The 19,992-nt window shown below is 42.3% G+C and overlaps 1 protein-coding gene across 2 annotated transcripts in view; it reads left to right on the top strand.

Annotated features, from left to right (window-relative positions):
• Positions 1-19,992, top strand: part of galnt2 (UDP-N-acetyl-alpha-D-galactosamine:polypeptide N-acetylgalactosaminyltransferase 2) — a 51,481-nt gene that overhangs the window by 11,057 nt on the left and 20,432 nt on the right. For both annotated transcript variants that reach the window (XM_023424995.2, XM_023424996.2), the window contains exon 2: positions 17,492-17,579. In XM_023424995.2, coding sequence (XP_023280763.1) covers positions 17,492-17,579 — 88 coding nt within the window. The remainder of the gene's footprint in view (positions 1-17,491; positions 17,580-19,992) is intronic.

A 19,992-nucleotide genomic window follows, 5' to 3' on the forward strand; every position in this document is an offset into this window, starting at 1 on the left:
CTTCTTTCTAGTCTGCTTGGGGTCCTCTTGGAGGAGTGTATCAGCAGTTGGTGCCATTGTAGTGTAGCGGTAGCCAGTCAACAAAAACAAATTGGTGGGTACACGGACCCTCGTGGATGCAGAAAGTATTACATGAACTTAACTGTTAAAACCAGTCAGCTGGGAACATTAAAAAGCGAGCTGGGGACTGTGTTTTCAGCCAACTCCTGGAGCTAGCATTAGCCTAATTAGCTATCTAGCCCCAGCTGATAAAATGCTTGTTCCCCTGACTCAGGCTGTATTTACTTTAAACTTGCCTGTTTCTCCGTCTCTCCAACAGGCCATATGGTAATGCACTTTTTTCCATTCCTCTCTCCCACCTCCTCTTTTCCTACTATATATTGTTTCTCCCCTGCTTATATGCTTTTTTGTGTTCCTTTCACAAGCACATTTCTCTGTTCCCATGCATACTTGCTTTCTCGTGCTATTTGTTTTTTATTTTTTTATTTATCTTGTTTCTTGTTTTATAAGTAGGGCAGAAATTCAGTTGGTCACCCAGGGACCCAATTATGAAAACACAATAATGAAAAAGCAGTATTCCTGTCATGTACAGATCCACCAGATACAGGGTTTGTGACCCACTTTGGGGCCCTAACCCACAGTTTTAGAAACCACAGACATAAAGAGAGTAACAGGATATCATGAGGTCTTGGGGCCAGCAGGGCCTCATGGCTTTTTTTGCATCTCTGTGCATTTCTGCCTTAAAAGGTAGGTTTGATTTATCTGTACTTTCAGCTCGGTGGGGGTGGAGCAGATGTGATTGTGTCAGACCCCATGAAGACAGTCTAAGAATAGCTAAAACCATCTAACACCTTAGCTTGGATTGGTTTGAAATAGTGTTTTTTTCACACCCTCTCTGCTGCATGTCATTATGCTCTGGAGCCTAACGTCATGTTGGAGACGAGGCCAAGTCTGCTGCTGACGCAGGTACAGCTGGAGCCGACTTTGCGAAGGAATAGTAGTACAGTATGTTAGACTTCTAGACGATGTGTACGCGTTGCCCTCCCTACTTGCGAATACATAGACTGTTTGATTATAACAGTACCGTCTGCTGTCTGTCAGCTTTGTTTGTTCCTGACACACTGCATCTCACCTCAGCCTCCATCGTCACTCTTCCTTCTGCTGCCATCCATTAACAACATGGCAGCTGCAGAGTGTGTGATGTCCTCATAGGTCAGGGTTCACTGTCCCATCCTGCCTATGAATGAATTACCCAACAGAGTGTAACTACAGCAGCACAGGGATCTGCAGCCATAAACAGCAAGCAGAGATGGCCGTATGCATGGCTCATGTCAGCTGACTGATAAAAATGTATGAACACAGCTAAATGAAATTACACTTTCAGGACCGAGATAAATTGTGGCACCATAGAATTTGTATTCTGGCTGGGTTGTTTCTGTTTCTGTTGTTGGCAGATAACTGAGCTCTCACACTCTATTACTCACAGTTCTCACGTTTCCGAAAACAGCAGCATGCTAGAAATGAAATCAAACTTAGTTATTGTACTGCTGTCGAATGTGGTGCCGAAAGTAAATGTATATTCACTGCGACCTGGTCTGTGTGTTTGTTATGACACGTTGTGGCAAGATTTCAGTTACGACTGTATACATACAATACAGCTGTATTGTTGTAGATAGATTTCAGTTCAAATTTCTCAGTGATGATCAAAATGATGACGGTCAAGAAAAAACATGACACGATATGACATTAAATGTGATTAAGTAATAAAAGAATAACACATTATACTCTGCTGGAGATAATTAAAAGTCAAGTGTAAAACATTTTTAAAAAGTATATCACTGCTGACTGAAAGGAAACATGTAGCTAACAATCCTCACACTCAGGCTTAAATTATACTTTACTCATTGCAAAAGCTTAAATTTGTCATTTTCCCATGTCTGCACGGGTCCACCAAGTCAAACATTTTGGGCTATATGCGGACCTTTGCAGACAACGTGACCACATTGCGTGCCCACATCTGTATGTGGACACACCCAGTGTAGTATAGTATGTCTATATCTGCTGCCCCTTTTTTGGAGCGTATGTACTCCTGTACTGGCACAGTTTGGACGGGGGGAAAGAAGACAGATCCAATGCTTTTGATTTACATTGTTGAGTATTACTCTTTCATAACCTGACAGATGAACAGGAGATGCACAGTGTTCATCAGTTATGCAGATGGATTTACACTTTGGGTGTCAATAGCCTGGCCTTTCTCAGAGTACCAGTTGTGTTGCAGTTGATCTGTGTGTGCATGGTTGTCCATTTTACTTGCAGTTTGCTTGTCACAGGTTTGATATACTAGTAAGGACTCTTTCAGCAGCCTTTTGTGATGAGCCATCAGCCAATTATTTATGGTAACTTAATACAAGTGTGTAGAGAACACCCTGAAACCAGGACACACCCCATACACTGTCAGACCAGTTTGTAAAAATAGGTTGATAAATACCTGTAACATGTCACTGTCAGATTAATGAAACTATTGGTCATAATTCAAAATGAGACGCATCTCTCTGGCGGAGCCGCATGATGAGCGCGGCAGTTTGTTTCGCAGGGCCTGTATCCCATTACAAAAGAAATATTTCTTTGTGCCAGAAAAGTTGCAGAACAAGAGTGTGTAATTAGCCTTCATTAAAAGTTTAACATCTGCTCCCCTTCTGTTACTGGATGATCTGACCTGATGAGCACGTCTGGGAATTCTAACGTAATACGAGCTGAGATGATGACTGAGGCAGTGTTGTAACACACACACATAAACATGACACACACACACATCAAAGTGGGCCTATTGGGAAAAAGGGACTACAAGTGCCATTTAACACACAACACTAGTATTTACAATCAATAGTGTGACGTGCGAGCAATCCATCAAACACACAGAGCTCAGTTCACTCGTTGTGGGCAGCACTACTGTAAAACAGTTGTATAATGGCTTCTTCCGCTCCAGTGGAGTTTTGTCAGTGTTGTCAGGGTTATCTCAGATCAGGCTCGGAGAGAAAGCCAGAGTTACAAAGCATTAAAGACGTGGGTGTCTGCCAGACGGAAAGGGTGTATAACAAAAGAAACTTTTGTGTTGAATCATGGGAAGTGTAGGATCCAGTGTTTTTATAGCTTTACCCAAATTAGGAAGTATAAGTCAGGGTATCTCAGTCTCCACTGCTTTGATTTGACCATTGTTTTTCTTCCATCTGTCTCTTGTGAGTCCCTCAAACTTATCGCAAGTGCAACAGTAAATCCCTGCGCTGCCCCTTTGATGAGTGAGCGACTGTGATATAGCAGTGTTGCTGAGAGAGGGATAACTGAAGGACTCTGGCTGAATTTTATTTGAGTTCAAGTCTCGATCTTGTCACCCATACTGTGCATTATTGTTGGAATAACTTCTACTGGACCTGCTGATCTATAGCATTGTGTACTAGCTCTATGTAATGATAGAAAGTCTCCTGTGGTGCTTTTACAGGATGTCATTGGTGCCAGGCATAGAACGAGCTTGGTTTATGTGCAAACAGGAGTGTGTTGACATCCATTAGTACAGTGGGAGTAGGAATCAAGCTCTTGCATGTGTGCTTTATTTAGCAACTGATGATTATAAGACGTAATTAAGTGTATGGAGAGTTTTTTTTTTTTTTAAATGTAGACCAAAGGTTATATGTGCATATTTCAACATTTGGTCATGGTGCATTAGTGATGCAACACACGTATAACATAGTCATGTAGAGGAAACTCGTGGCGTAAATCTTGGCTTTGGTTCAGCCTCAACACACACACACACACACACACACACACACACACACACACACACACACACACACACACACTCACAGCAACTTACATGTATTACACACCACTACTGCTCACATCCATATGTGATACCCATTCATGAAAAACCACACCCTCCTCTCACCCTCCTTTCAGAAAACCTTTCTCCTTGTATGGGAAAGAAAATATTTATAGACTTAAAGCTCTTTCCCGTTCCATCCAAAAAAAACACACACACACACACACACACACACACACACACACACACATACATACACACACTCACTCCTGTGGTATGAGGTAACACGTGCTGTGTTGTGATTTCAGTGGCTATCAGTCCTGTAACATTGATGACCTCAGTGTCGTTTGGAGGTCTTATTGTAAATCTATCCACATCTTGTCAAAGCTATTTGCAATTCTAATCTTTCTGCCTTGTTTTTTTTAGTGCACACCCCGTCATTATTCTCTTTGAAAAAACACCAGGAGATGTAATTTTCACAAATCACCATAATTTTCATATAATAAACAATTGAATGAAAGCACTTCCCATCATCCAGGTTGTCTTAAGGCAAGCAGGAACATTTTTGGTGGAAGTAATCACAGACCACCCCTGTGGGCGAGGAGGGACAATCCTTTACTGTTAGCAGGGAGGAGGAGGAGGGGGGTATCAAAGAAGGCAGGGAGGAAAAGCGGGGTGCAGGGAAAGAAAAGAGAGGAAGCAAGTGGTTGATGAAAGAGTTTGTACAAGTGCATTGGGGATTCTAACTTCCCCACCATTTGCACCCCGCCACCCTGACCTACTTTTTGCCTCTGCTGACACACTTAGATGATTCAGCACTTCACTCCATCTCCCTCCCTGCTTCATCTTTCACCCTCACACTCCCGACATTTCTCTCCTGCTCCTCCTCTCTCCTTCTCCCCTCTTGCCTCGTCTTGTTTTCCCTCTTTCGGTGTCTCCAGCAGCGCCTTCCCTCCTTTCTGAAAATTGAATCTGAACTTGCCCATTATCAGGAGTCATTTGTTCAAATTAATTCTCAAACTCCCGCCGACTAACAGCGGGGAATAAGCAGCTTTCACAATGCTGAATAATCATTACCGCCACGTGAAAATCTGACAAAAGATTTCAGAAACTGAAATTTAACATTTTTGTTTTTTAGACTGATGATTGTCGGACTCTCTTGAGTGCGACTCCACCAGCACATAAAGGAGCATCTTTAAATGCAGCAAGAAGGATGAAAACCACATAGTTTTACATGATAACAGTGAAGGCTCACTGGGCTGTGTCCCATCCCCCTTTCTTCCCCACTCTTGTTTCTCACTCTCACAGATCTCCTCAGCGCTTCTGTCAACAACCGTGAATTCAGCTGCACTCTCCTGCGCTTTCATGTGCTTCTGCACAGAAACACAAGCGGTCCTGTCTCTGACCCCTCTGACTGAACATAAAAGACCTGTGTGTGTGTGTGTGTGTGTGTGTGTGTGTGTGTGTGTGTGTGTGTGTGTGTGTCTTCACTATGGCATCACTACAGTGCTACAACAATAGATGTAACAGACACCACGAAACCAAGCTCTGTTTATTGTGTCTGTTGAAGCGTCACTGACGGCAGGACGGCAGCAGGTCAACCTAAAAGGAGTACAGTTGACGAGTGTCATTAATGAGTCAAAGACAATGTCACCACTGTGTGTTTCCTCTCCGTACTGATACGTGAGCGTTCACCATGTGGGCTGATAGCAGGCAATTTGCATTATCTCATAGATGAGAAAATAAGACTTGGTGGAATTTGGTAATGTTTATGCAGAATTTCATGCAAAATATTAATGCGTACGGGACCTGTGTTGTCATGGTTACAATAATAAACACACAGTTAAGGTTGTGGAACGGTCACAGTTCGGTTAATTTTAGGCACAAAGGCTAACTGGTTAGCCTTAGGAAAATATCATGGTTTGGGTTCAAATAAATTCTTCCTTAAGGTTAGGGAACCGTCTTCGTCATGGTTACCATAATAAACATGCGGTTAAGGTTGTGGAACGGTCTTAGATAAAAAAACTAAAAAACAATGATGACTGTTGGTTTTATAGAGGAAATGAACAGCAGTCTTCTGTGTCAAAGTCCTGTGTTTTGCAGACTCATCCCTTCGTCCCCACCACCACCTAACCACTTTCTTTACTACATCACTTCCTGACTTCCTGCATATTGTTGCGGCAATAAAAGGCAAAAATAAAAGGGAAAAAAATCATTAATTAATTCATCGTTTGATCTGTAAAATGTCAGACAATTAATCTGCTCTAACAATCCTGTACTCAAAGATTTACTCTGACATTAATCAAAGAACATCTGTGAATCCTTACAGGAAGCTGCAACTGTGAAACGTTTGGCCTGAAAAATGGCTTAAACAATGACTCGATTATCAGAAAAGTTGCAACTAATTGTTTTACCTTCAGTGAAAATATACTCTGCTTGTGTAGCCAGTGTTCCTCCCTGTCTGACCTGAAGCTGTGGATAATCACTGCAGCAGACAGCTCAAATGTTTAAAGCTTGATGTTTCCTCTGGGAAAGATGTTCCATTCTGCAGATTTTTGTGCTTACTTGTGTTAAGTCACATGACATTTCTCATCCAATAAACGACAAAATAGTGGAAGATACAGAATTGTGTGTTTCCAGCAAAAACTCCTTTGTAAGAGCAACAGGTCTACAGGAGATAGTGGATACGTATGATCCATCCTAAATGCTTGTGCTGCGATGTGATGAATGTTTACCAGTTCTCTAGCTTGTTTCTGGACGGCAGGTTGAGAGAGTTAACTCACTTATTGCACATCTTCATTTGGCTGATTCAGACGTCACCAACCTCAGCCGGCGTTGAACAAGAACACAGGAACTGAGAGTGATCAGTTACATTTTTGCTGTGTGTGTGTGTGTGTTGGGAATTTGTGTGTGTGTGTGTGTGTGTGTGTGTGTGTCTGTCTTTGCATGTGTTTTTGTGTGTGTGTGTGTGTGTGTGTGTGTGTGTAGGATGCAGATGGGGTTTTGGGAAGGGGGCCAGCACACACAATTGCTCCATTGAGCCGTCTTACACCCCCTGAGCCTGTCTCTCTCCCTCTCTCCCCCACTCTCTCTCTCTGTCTCTCTCTCTCTCTCCCCCACTCTCTCTCTCTGTCTCTCTCCCCCACTCTCTCTCTCTCTGTCTCTCTCCCTCTCTCTGGTGTGCACACACAGACTCACACACATGCATTCACACACACACACACACACACACACACACACACACACCCTGGTGCGACTTGTCACAGTTTGCTCAGTGCAGTCTGAACTCTCGAGCGAGTGAAGTTGAAGGGGCTTTCAGGGTTGAAGTCTTGTGGATTTTACAAACAGCCCCACTCCCATCTTTGTTGTCCTCTCCCCTTCTCTCTCTCTCTCTCTCTCTCTCTCTCTCTCTCTCTCTCTCTCCTCTTTCTCTCTAGTTCAGAGGTTTTATTATGGACTGACGTTATTTTAAAGTTACACAGCAGCCTAATGAGCTGCTCCACGTGTTTGAAGCAGAGCAGGCATCTCCTAAAGCCATGCATCAGCAGGGGCTTCTGTGTGTCTGTGTGTGTGTGTGTGTGTGTGTGTGTCTGTGTCTGTCTGTGTCTGTCTGTCTGTCTGACACACTTCTGATACTTCTGTGATGTTTTGGATAACTTTCTCCCTCTGTCATGCCTTATTAGATGTCAGACAGACAGAGAGCCGTACTGTGTGTTTTTTCATCCAGGGCTGGTAGACTGAGCAACTTGAAGACTTGAAGAAAATCTGCATAGATGTATTTTCTCCTCTTTCTTTTTCTTTGGGAGTACTGTAGTTTACATTTGTGTGTAGACAAATGTGCCCTTCCAGCCAACTAAGATGAGCAGGTTATGGAAAGATACTTGTATTCTAAATAACTGATTGATTTATTTCCTCTGGAGGAATTAGTTGCAAGTGGAACAGAAAAGACGTCTTTAAATGTGATCTCTTACAGCCTTGAAAGAAAGTCCTGTTGTTTCACTACTTTGTGGAGCTTGAGTATTTAGTTTGATGTATGTGAATATATTCCTGATCTGACCAGGAGGAGGTTAACAACAGCTCTGATTGTGACGACCTGTCCCTGTACTTTGTCTGTGCACTGGAGAGACCACTAAAGGAGCTTTTACAAACACAAGCATGAAGACTAATGTCTTCCTCTGCATGTGTGGGAAAATGCACTGCAGTGTCGTGTGTGTGTGCGTGCAAGTCAAAGCCATCTTCCAGTGACTGTTCTCATCAGTGTGTCTTATCTGCCTGCTCAACGTCAGAGAGAAAGCGTCCTGTCTTAACTCCAGTGTGGATGGTGGCTTAAAGTGGTTTTACACCTAAGCTCCTGTCTTTGTTTATGTTGGCAGACTCGTAGGAAATTGTAGAAAACTGGTCCGGGGACATCATCCACCATCATCCACCTTCCTCTCTCAGTCACTCACCCTGGCCAGCATTGCTCAGATTGTGTAGCAGGTGAAGGACAGATCATATGTTCGACTAAAAGTGTATGACTTAATGGACGTGGATAAATCTCCCATTGGCTGACTATTGCATCATTTTGCTTTGCTGTCTTGTCATTTTCAATTTTCCTGTCACTCTTTATCTGCCTTGCTCTCAGAAGGAGATGATCTAAGACGTCTGCTAACCATTAAGGGCGAGAGTTTAATCAGCCATGTGCATAACGTTCTGCTGTAATATTTCCCTTCAGCAGTATTTAGCAGGAGAAGTCAGATAAATTAAAACATTAAGAGTTCAAGCAGAGTCTCGAACAGAGTTTCTGAAAAGCTGGCATGTCGAAGACGAGATGTTTCCACTTCATTTAGAGACTTTAAGCCAAAGCAGCGTACTCTGATTTGTCGGAGAGTAGAAAGTGAGTTTGTATCCTGCAGCATCTTGAGGAAGTAACAAGCTAAAATTCATTATGTCACTTTAGTGAGTAAGGAAAAGCAGAGTGAAAAGTATGAGACGAGGGCTGATCAGTGGAGGTGGCATATCGAGAGAAGAAAAAATGAGAGAGAAGCAGAATCAGCAAGACGAGAGGAGACGCCACCACATGACAAAGAGCTGCAGGGAGTCGAGGAAGAGGAAGAGGGAGATGAGAGGCATTACAATGAGATGAAGTTTGGAGAAACTGGGGGGGGGGGGGGGGGGGGGGTGCTCGCAGGTGAAAGGTTCAGCCATATGTAATTTGACAGTTTTATTCCAAAGTTTGCTGCTATGCAGGCACAAAATCAGTTAGTCTCAGCAGGTTGAACTTCAACAACATACTGCTGGAAAGCTTTGCTGGGAGGCACAACAAAACGACCACAAACGCCAAAACACATTCTCGTACATCAGTCTACATCCTCCCACCTCAGCTGTGTGTAACTACATCCTGGTTATGGCTGTTTTTTTAGGACTTGTTTTCAGCAACAAGCTTCTTTCATCCTTTCATGTTGAACTACTGCCAGAAGATACTGTGTGTGTGAGTGTGTGCCTGCGTGTGCGCGCGTGTGTGTGTGTGTGTGTGTGTGTGTGTGTGTGTGTGTGTGTGGCCCGAGGACACCGAGCTGTGATTAAAGAAGAGGGAAAAAAATGTGACTTGTTCTAGATTCTTTCTTCTCCTGGATAAACAACTTGCAGTGCCAGCCGGAGAGGACAGCATCACCGCAGGGAGCCTGAATCAGGGATATTAACACGGTCACAGTGGGAACGTGTGCAGTCTCACTGTCTCATGCGGATGAAGATGTCACACTTTTGTGCAAAACACACCATGTCCCCAATTTAGTTTTCCTGCTAATAAAGCGTATATGTTGGGGAGGGGGTATTGCATCGGAGACGTGGGTTGGTGGTGGTAGTTGCAATCTAATTGTTGTTTTCCAGTTTGTTTGTCTTCCAGCAAACAAAACTCTCCTTGTTTTTAGTGACGGACCATGTGACACTTAGTCACATCTACACAGGCCCGCTCTATAAACTCTCTGAACTAGAGTTCAGGAGAAGCAGAAGTTCCTTGAGTAAGTCTGCCTCTCTACTGCTTTTCATGAACTGTGAAGATTAGGAAAATTATAGGAGCTGATTTAAAAGTTGGGTTTCTGTGGTCTATAATGTTTGAATAATCCCGTTTCAGTTTCTTAACTATCTTCTGTCGGTCTTTGGTGAACTGCATGTCCTTGTTCTGAGGTTGTTAGCTGTGCTAATGGCTTTAGGAATGGAAATGTCATTTGGTTCAGACTTTGAAGCACCCACCCTCCCTTATTAATAAGAGTGAAATGTGTCCTTCCAGGCTTCACAGTGACACATAAATGAAGTGTATGTCTTTGTTCCTCTATGTGGTGATTTGTTGGTTGCCTCCAGTTTTCCCTTGCTTCTTGAAGTTCAGCGAGTTCATCCCAGAGTCAAGTCTGGAGAAGAGAAATGGCTTCAGGTGATGATAAAATCTTTTGTCTATGCTTTACATTAAAGTGTAGACGGTGCTTAATTAGAATTAATATTTTATAATCAGCCTTCTTTCAGAAATATTCTTACCATGCAGTTATATGCTACGTTTGGGTTTATTTTACATTAATATTTAAGACATTTAACGTGGTGTGATTTCCATAGGAGGCGAGACCACAGTGCATCGATGGTAACCCTGTTGAGGAAAAGGGGAGTGTGTTTTTAGACGTAGGTTTCAGTAGATTTGTCTCGAGTCGAGAGAGGAGAGGAGGAGATGTGATCCGGAGGGGTTCGGGTGACGTAAGATGAGTTCTTCTGCCATTTTTGATATTTATCTGAACAGGAAGTGATGTGGAAGTAAAATGATGGTTGTAACATTTTGTTTTTAAAGCCTTTTTTTGATTGTGGTTTGATTCTCTCCGGGACGACCAGTGTGTGTGTTTATGCAATTACTATGAACCTCCCCCCGGGGACAGTTCTCTTTTCTCTCCTCCGGGAGGTCAAAGGTCAGGCGCAGCTCACCGAGCACCAGGGCTGGAGCTTATCTGGATTCAGTGTCTTGCTTAAGGACACTTCACCAGGACAGACGCTGGCTGTCACAGGGGCTTGAACCTGAGCCATCCACATGAAGGACGTTTTCTCTAATCACTAACAGCACTCGCTGCTGTACGCCGCGCTGTGGGGGCGAGTGCCTGCACCGAACAGCATGTGTTACATACAACAACATACTTAACTGGAAACCAGCAACATTGCTTTCTGGGTTTGGGGGACATTAACACACGGGACACATTAAATATAATTATGCATTTCTGGACTGAATTAAAGTGGGGGGTGAGGCACATAATATGTGCATTTTGTTTCTCTTCAGATTTATTTTTGGACATGCAGCGTGGTCCAATCCACCACTTTACTGAAATATTTCAACAACTATTGGATTCTCATGTAATTTCATCCAGACATTTTCCTCTTGTATCACAGTTATGTTTGAACAAATACCGGATTGATTTTCATGAAGTTCTTTACAGATATTCATGTCCACATGAATGATCCTCTGACTGACTCTGCATCATCATCAGTTCATTTTAATTTGCCCAGTTCTCTGGTTTATGACCAAATACATACAAAACTGATGCACAGTACAGTATGTGAATACAGCCTCACATATTTTTAGTGTTAATTTGGTCAATAATTTAATTTAGCACGGATCTTTCACAGTTGAAAAACAAAGGCATCAGCCCTGTTTTCAACACAGCATGGAACAAATACAAGACGTGCTAGTCTAACACTAAAGAGAGTAACAAACTGTAATTTCAGCGGGGATTTCAGTAAGCACCGTCTTGTATCATCACTGTGTGCTGCTGTCCATCAGTGTGTTTTATTACTTCATCTCCCTGCTGCAGTTATGCCTGATGTCCTCTGCTGTACTGTTGTCTCTTGGGGGGATTTTGTTATGAATTTAGCCTGCAAAGCAAATCAGATCATTGGCACTGCATGTTGTATCAGAAACATGGTTTAATCTGGATTTACACTGTGAAATCAAAACCAGTTTTGGCCTGAGTTTGAATGTAGTACTGTAGAAATTCCATCATAACGTATATTTTGCCCGTAATTGACTGGTGTAAAGATGTTCTCTCCATGCACTGTTAAAATGTCTGGCTTTATAATAATGTGTGTAGCGTTTGTGGGTTTGTGCATGTCATGCATTTATGTATGTGTGTCGCTCATGCCCAGGAGTACTTGTGTTGTGTGTTGGTGAACCCTTGGCTCGTATCTGAGTTTATCTATCAGTGGATATGATCAGATTACTGTGGATTATACTCGGACTATTAGAGTCTCATCCAACACTAGATAAAACACACAAACACACACACACACACACACATTTAGTCGCAGACAGTCAGATAAGTGCTCAAAGTGTGCGGGTAAACCGGAGTGACACACTAATGCATGTGAGCTCTCAAACCCCCGACATACACAAATATGAGCTGACACTTGTTAACACACACACGCATGCTTGGTCTGATCTGTTGAGGGCTTAAAGTCCATCCCATTATCAGGGAAGCAGGTGTGAGAGCTCTGTTGTGCCCCGCGGAGATCCTTCAGTTGGCAGAGAGAAAACGCCTGTTAGGACTGGGAATCGCTCCTAAAACAAAACATTGAGTATGAATTGACCAAAAATGGACCGAAACAACCCGAACTGAGATTTATTTATTTTAAAATTAGGGCTGAAGGATATCCCAAAAAAAATCATATTGCAATTATTTTGTAAGATATTGTGACATGAGTCACAATTTCAGTTGGATTGGTCATTTTTGCATTTAATTTTCACTGAAAAAATATATAAATGATGTTTATTTTTGGGTTTGTATGTAATAGCATGTTCCTTTACATCCGGAGAATATAATTTGTAGGCTGGTGCGTCTCTGTAGCATCACTTTGTTTATAGTGTGTTGTGACACATTTTACCTTTATCAAACAAACTGCAGCTCTTGCGATTTGGATTTTGCACTTTTGCGATTTTGATAATATTTGGATTGATTGTTCAGCCCTTGTTAAAAATGTACAAGAAAAAATCTTAAATGTGACATAAAGCAGAAGTGAAGAGGAGCAGTACTCTCATTTGTCTTCACAGTTTATATGAAGGAGCCAGAAATGCATTCAGTACAGTCAGCCCTTAAATAGAAGATAGAGACTGCTGTTTTTGACGTGTGCAACAGGCAGATTCAGTCTCTAATTCGTTCTGCTCTTTTGACGTCCGACTGAAATTTAAATATTGGAATTCATTCTGACAGCCTCAGTGTGTTAATTAATTTAAAGTGGCATATAGCATGTACTTGTCATACTGTGAGACTCTTCCTCGTGACCTGTCAAGTGTCATTTTTTCACTGCCCCATTTAACTTCCTGTCACCCTGCGCTGCAGCGTGACACCAAAAACCCACAAAACTGTCCTTCTTCTCTTGGTGGCACAGCGGGGCTCGTACGGCCATAACAAAAAGTGGGAGACACACCGTTCTCAGCAGCCAAACAGAAATTGTTTGTTTAACAAACTGAGGATATCTAAATGCAAAACTCAATAATTCATGAAGTGTGAATGTCAGAAGACCCGGCAGTGTAGGAAGTGCATGAGTGTGACGAGTGTGAGCAAGTGTTGTAAGTGCATGAAAACAAAGTACAAGGAAAGAACAAAAGCTGAAAACATCCCCACTAAGTGGCTGCCCGCAGGGAAGGTGAGAGAGGGACTGGCAGCATCAAGCCAGAGCTTTTATAGACTTGTAACATGGGCCCAGGTGATAAGATGATCCCCTGCCCCACCCATAAGGCAGCCCAAACAGTTTGACAGGAAAGGACAGGGGTCGTCACATTAGCGAATATAAATGCTTTGTCTCCGTGTGTGCATTAAGATGCTTGATGCTGCCCTTCAAGAACCGGCAACAAAGCAAAGCAACAAACACACACCGCAGGGACACGTTCACCCTCGAGGGTTGTTAGGTGGCTCAAACCAGGAAAACAGACCAACAGTAATTCATTAAAAGGCAGATTAAACTAGAGAGAGAGAGAGATAACCAAACAAAACAAAAGGAGCTATTACTCAAGCAGATATTTAAAACAAAACCCTGCCCGCCCGTCTTTTCTCGATAGAGCCGTTCTAAGATGCACTTCTGCTCTTCTCTCGCTGACCAGAGAGCTGCCAAGAAACTGGCTGTACACCGCCACTTAAATGTGCTCCACTGAAGTGTGCGTATGTGTTTTGAAATTCAGCGTGCGTATGAAGTGTGTCGTTGTGCCCCTATGTGTCATGGCCATCTGCAAGATGGCAGACTAAGTAAAAGGCTGCCTAAGTGACGCAGCAGAGGAGGGAAAAATAAAGTGAGAGACGTACAGACCTGAGAGACAGAAAGAAGGAGGAAGAGAGGATGCAGACCGGAGACGGAGTAAACATCACTGACCTGTTGACGAGTCAGTCATTACAAACTCATGCTGTGCAGCCAAGTTTGCTTCAAACGATGATTTTTAATTGTAGTGTAGATCACAAATTTTGGCGGAAATGGTTATAAAATGATGCACTAGACGTCTAGAATATTTCCATTTCATGAAATGGTGAGAGTCTTCAGTTTGAACATGACTCTGTAAATATCGACAGAAGCTTCAATTAAGTGTTAGAAGAAGCTGATACCATGTGTGTACATATATAATATTGTCAGACGGTAGAATTAAATTATCTTTTCATATCTACATGAAAAGTAAAACAAAGGGAGGAGGACTGGGTGTTAAAGGGTTATTAACATTCAGTCAGAACAATTTTCTCTGTTTTGAATATTTCTGGTTGCAGCTGGTAGACCAAGGTATGTGTTTGTGTGTGTGCGTGCAGTTCTAATCAGTCATGTTTGTGTTTTGTAGGGGAGGCAGATACAGGCTGAAGCCATTTTCACAAAGAGGTTTTCAAAGCCATTCATGTGATGTGAGTTGTAAAAATAGCTCTCCCAACATCTGCTCCCTACTTGCCCTTTTTTAAATCACGTTTCGATCAGCAATAAGTCATATTTATAGCAGCCATTTGCTGATAAATCACGCAAACTGGCCCTTAAAGCACTGCATTGTTCTCATCATCTCCTAATGCCTTCTGTCTTAGTGCGATTTGTGATGGGCGATTCCCATAAATCACAGGGGGCTTGGATGGGAATCAGGCAGCACACAGATGGAGGATTTCACTTTGTCTCTGATCACTTGTGTCTGGTCGACTCTTTTTTCCTTCTGTTTATTTCAAATTTGGTTTTGCCTGCTTTTTGTTTTTCTCTGTTTCACTCACTCTTATCTCCCATTTCATTTTCAGCTGCCTGTTTGTTTAAAAGGAAAAAAGTAAACTGGTGATTTTCTGCAGCTACAACAAGTGAAAGTGGAACTTACAACTCTGCAGCCATTTGGCTTTCACAAGCACAGCAGGGGAAATGACTCGCTGCTCTGTTCCCCTCACTCGCTCCTCAGGAGCACGAGGATGCAGAAACTCACCTTTTTTTATTCCCAGATGTAATTTAACACGTTAAGATTCCTAACATTAAGAAAGATGTTTTCTCGCCTCTCGACAGTCGATGTTCAACAGGCTGTTCGCAATATTCGTTTTTTTTTAATTGCTTGTTCAGCCAGATGTGTTTCATTGAAGTACTCTTCCTGTAAACTGATTGTAAATTGAGAACAGCTGCTCAAACTATCAGATCTATCAAAAGTCGTTTGGTAGATTGTCAGCAGGTTGGAGTTGTGTAGCACTGACACGATGGAAGTCAATGTTGGAAGCTGAGATCTACCGTATAACAGTATTTTTGAGAGAATGTGATGATATTATGGCTCTACCATTATCTTACACCGAGACTGCACATTTAGCGAACATGCTTCTAACAGACCTTTGTCCCTGCCGACCTCCTGATTCATCTAGCACATGTGCAACTAATAACATGACTCTACAGTATGTTTAATACAACTTTGTCTGGATGAGACTCAGAAGAGCCCGAGGACATGACAGATATAATCAACTTGATCTGACAGAGAGCAAGACACACCTCAGCCGACTTCATTAGGTCTCTGTCGGTGCTTAACGTTCTTAAAATCACATCACGGTGGTGTCATACCCGCAACAGCTGACAAAATTTGACAAAATCACACCAGCTTGTTTACTGATACCCAAAAGCAGGGAAAACACAAGTTCCTCACTTTGTAATCTCTGCTCCATCAGCTATAACGGTGGAGGATTTTGTAACCAGCTCAGAGTTCGGAGCCATGGCACGGTCTGAAGGGTTGACTGTAAAACATTAGCTTGAAGGCCTTTTCTACAAAGAAAAAAACACCCAAAAAAGCCAAGTCCAAAAGCAATTTGGAGATCTATTTTACCTGAAATTTGTGTCCTGTTTTCCCTCAGAGCCTGTCAATCTGTATTTCTACAGCAAGCATGTAGACAGCTTCAGTTTTCATCCTACACTGAGCATTACTATGTGACTGTGCACACACTCAGCTGTTGTGAACACGCACAGAAATTGATGTAGGATCGTTTATAGTGGTCGTGGGTGTTCGAGAGTCTAATCTTATTGCAGTCACTGGAAAATGGGTGTAGTTTTAGAACAGATTGACGAGCCGTCCGCTGCAGATGAATGGAGATGTTGGCGTGGAGTGGAACGATCTGTGAAAGTCTGGGGGAAAACAGCAGCAGTTATTTTGCTGCTAGGAATGCAAAGGCATAAAAAGCATTAAAAAAATAAATAAATAAAATAGTGTGAAAATCCCTTTTCCACGTCCCTCAGGTGTAGAAATGAATTGTTTAATATCGTCTATGATGGTCTCGAACTGTCTTTAGGTCTCCTGTGGCAGTAAAGAAAACAGATCAATAAAGCATTTTGGAGAAGCTGAAGGTGAAAGAGACCTAGAGAGCAAATACAAGCGCTGGGCAATAGTTTTCTGAAGTCGAGGGCAGCGGTCTGGACGGGGAGTGAAGGGCACTAATTGCCGTGCCTGCCAGTGTATTGATCCAGTGGGTTTTAATGCTAACATAGACGGACAAGGAGGCAGGGATTGGTCATCTGTCCATTTGTGTAAATGGTGAGGGCATGACTGTTTTTCTCAGTTCACTGATGACGTCCGGAGGGATGGGTAGAAATGAGTGAACGAGATAATGAATGGACAGGAGGAAATGAAAGGAACGGATGAGTGAATGGGTGAATGAAGGAGTGGATGACTTAGCCCGGTTGAGATCTCCGAATCACTGCACATATGGTGATTTAAATGCTGAATGATGTGTAACAAAACAGGCATTCGGTCTAATTATCAGGCCACGGATGAATGAAGGACCAGATAAGTGAACTGATGATTTAATGAGATGAGGCGTGGATGTGAATTGGTTTACTTATTAAGTGCAATGCCATAAAAGACAGCTTTGATTGATCAGCATCTCGGGCTAATAGGATCACAAATCACTCTTACTCTGAATTTGGTCTCATCGGTTAAGTGTTTTATTGGATAAAGTGCTCAAACGTTTCGTTTTCTCTTTAGGGTTTGGAATAAAATGTAGGTGCAGATTCACACCTGCATTAAAAGCTTTAATTACAAGCTCACACGCCAGCTTTACTCTCACATTTCTCCTAACTGTCTTCACAGTTTTACAAAATTTACAGACCGAATTCTCTAATTTCTTTTAAAAAAAAATGTCTTTAATGAGGTGTGTCTCATTCACTCTACTCCGATGTATGTCTTACTGTTTGCCTTGTTTCTTTCAGGATGATTGGGGCTCCAGTGACTCGTCTAGTAGGAGTAAAGCTCGCAGCTCTGATGACAAGGCTCACGGCCTGGAGACTCTGCCGCCAGGTAGGAAACTTCACTTCCCATCATGCACTACCACCACCACACCACAACTTAGTCTGGAAATAATAAAATACTGTTAATAATTACAATTATTTGCATATATTAAGGGGACAAACTAATTTTTTTCCTGTCTTAAGAAAAAAAAAAAACAAGATTTTTTTTGTCATTTATAAGCAGGATGTTTGAGCAGGATCTCCCTCTGATCTCATGAGAGTTCACCCTCTCATTGTTTGTGCTTGTGATTGTACTAAAGGGAAAGGCAGGACAAATTTAAACCATGTGCATGGTAGACATTGTACACCACAGTCGAAAAAACCATTTCCTTTTTGACATGTCGTAACACAGTGGTATAGTTTCAGTTTTATTACCAGGAGAACATGAACATCCGTAGCTTCTCTAACCCTACCATGTTCAGATAACCACAGAGAAAGAGACAGACGACAATTCAATGCAGCCAGCAGTGTGATAACATACGTCAGAAGTTGGAGCCACTAATTTATCCAGAATAATTCAGTGATCCATTTTAATCTTCCCGCAAACCCAACTATGCATCTCCACCCAGACTTTGAGAAACATTGTTTCAGAGTCTAACAGAGTCGAGCAGAGCAGAGGAGTCACAGCAGAAAGAGCATCAGAGCAGTGATTTTTCATTCAGCTCTCATCCTCAGCTTGGCTCAAAGCAGCTGCCGCCGCCGCCGCCGCCCCTCCTTCACAAGACTGTGGCCTGCGAACGCTGAACACACACTCTTATCTGATCCGGCAGTAGAAACGGAATCCAATTTGAATGTTGAAGTGGGGGCATTTCAACTTCAGGGTGACTTTAAACTCAACGATGGCAGCGTATCACAACATCACACACACACACACACACACACACACACACACACACACACACACACACACACACACACACACACAACAAGAGGAGAAGGAAGAAGGAGTGAGAATTAGGTGAAAAGTAGGAGGTGGTAGAGAAGAAGGAGACTGAGATAAAAAAGATGGATGATAAAGTCATGAAAGAACATCTCTCATCACTAATGGAGACTGTCTGATGTGATTTAAAGCCACAGAAAAAGGAAGCGAATGGATCTTGTTATTTAGGATTGAAACTAACGTGTCTTCTTTTCATGAATGGATTAATCTGCAGATTATTTTCTTGATTGATCAATAATCGTTTGGTCTATAAAACGTGAAAAATTTCAAAAACTATTTTAGAGACCAAGGTGACGTCTTCAAATTGCTTGTTCTTTTTGGCCAACAGTGTAAAACCTGAGGACACGCACGTTCAAGTGATATCAAAGTAGGATAGGCAGCACATTTGAGAAGCTGGAAGAATGGATACTTGCTGATTAATTTTCTGTCAGTTGATTAATTGATTAATCAACTAATTGTTGCAGTTTTACTCAAATTTATTATATTTTTTTGTGGTTTAACTTCTCACCTTGCTGCAGCGATGTAGAAGTGTACTGCAGGAGCCTGTGACATCACTGTAGGTCGTGGTTACAGGTACAGCAAAGCTCTCCTTTGACACACCTGACCACATCCATCAATGATGCTTGTGTGTGAAGGTAGTATCAATCATTTGTTTATCATTATTCTTTGTTTCATAGTTTTTAATAGTGTGCTTTCAGGACAAACTCTGCACCTATGGTAGGTGTATTGAAATGTGGCTAACTGAAGAAAATGAAAACATCATGCTAATGCAATCCAGATGTTCTGTGTTGAGGCATCTTTTCCCTGGCAACGGTAACCAGTCCTGTGTTCATCCCGATTGGTTTATATTAGTGACTGTTGCTCGTGGACAGTTTGTGGCTCCTTGTGAATTGGTTAATATTATGCTGTTTATGGGCAAAAGGCCAATCATGGCCTTCAGCTTTGTTTTAAAGAAAGCTATACATTAGCTACTTTTGTTGGAGGAGATTATCTCCTTGGTTTTAAGGTTGTAGGGGCCTGTATGCAACACATTTAATTTTCCTCAACCATCAGTGGTTTGTGTGTTTATTTCTGTCCACAGTGTTTATTTCTCTAAACAGAGCAACTTTTTCCACAACAGTGTGAAACACTGCTTTCCAGCCTGGTTTTATTTGAGTATTTGAGTAAGACACATTCGTCTGAGCTGGTAGGTGGAGGTTTCATGGTTCAGTACAGATGGAAGGAAGGATACAGCGTCCTGCCTGCCAGCCACCATCAGTTGGAGACACGACAGCATCAAGGGATTTACAGAAAATGTTGCAACAAACAAAAGCAACCAGTCACCAGCTGTGGGTGGAAACAGCTCAGTGACGAGAGGGAAACAGAAAACCGTAAAGGCAACCAACAGACCACACCATTCACCAGTACAGACTCTGAGGGTCTAGATCAACAAACCACCAGCTGGGTCTCAATGGGTGTACCTGGTAAGGTGGTCTGAGAGAGT

The sequence above is a fragment of the Seriola lalandi genome, unplaced genomic scaffold (assembly GCF_002814215.2).
Source record: "Seriola lalandi dorsalis isolate HSWRI2012SDOR001 ecotype SW California unplaced genomic scaffold, Sedor1 jcf7180002054763, whole genome shotgun sequence".
NCBI classification, from domain to species: domain Eukaryota; kingdom Metazoa; phylum Chordata; class Actinopteri; order Carangiformes; family Carangidae; genus Seriola; species Seriola lalandi.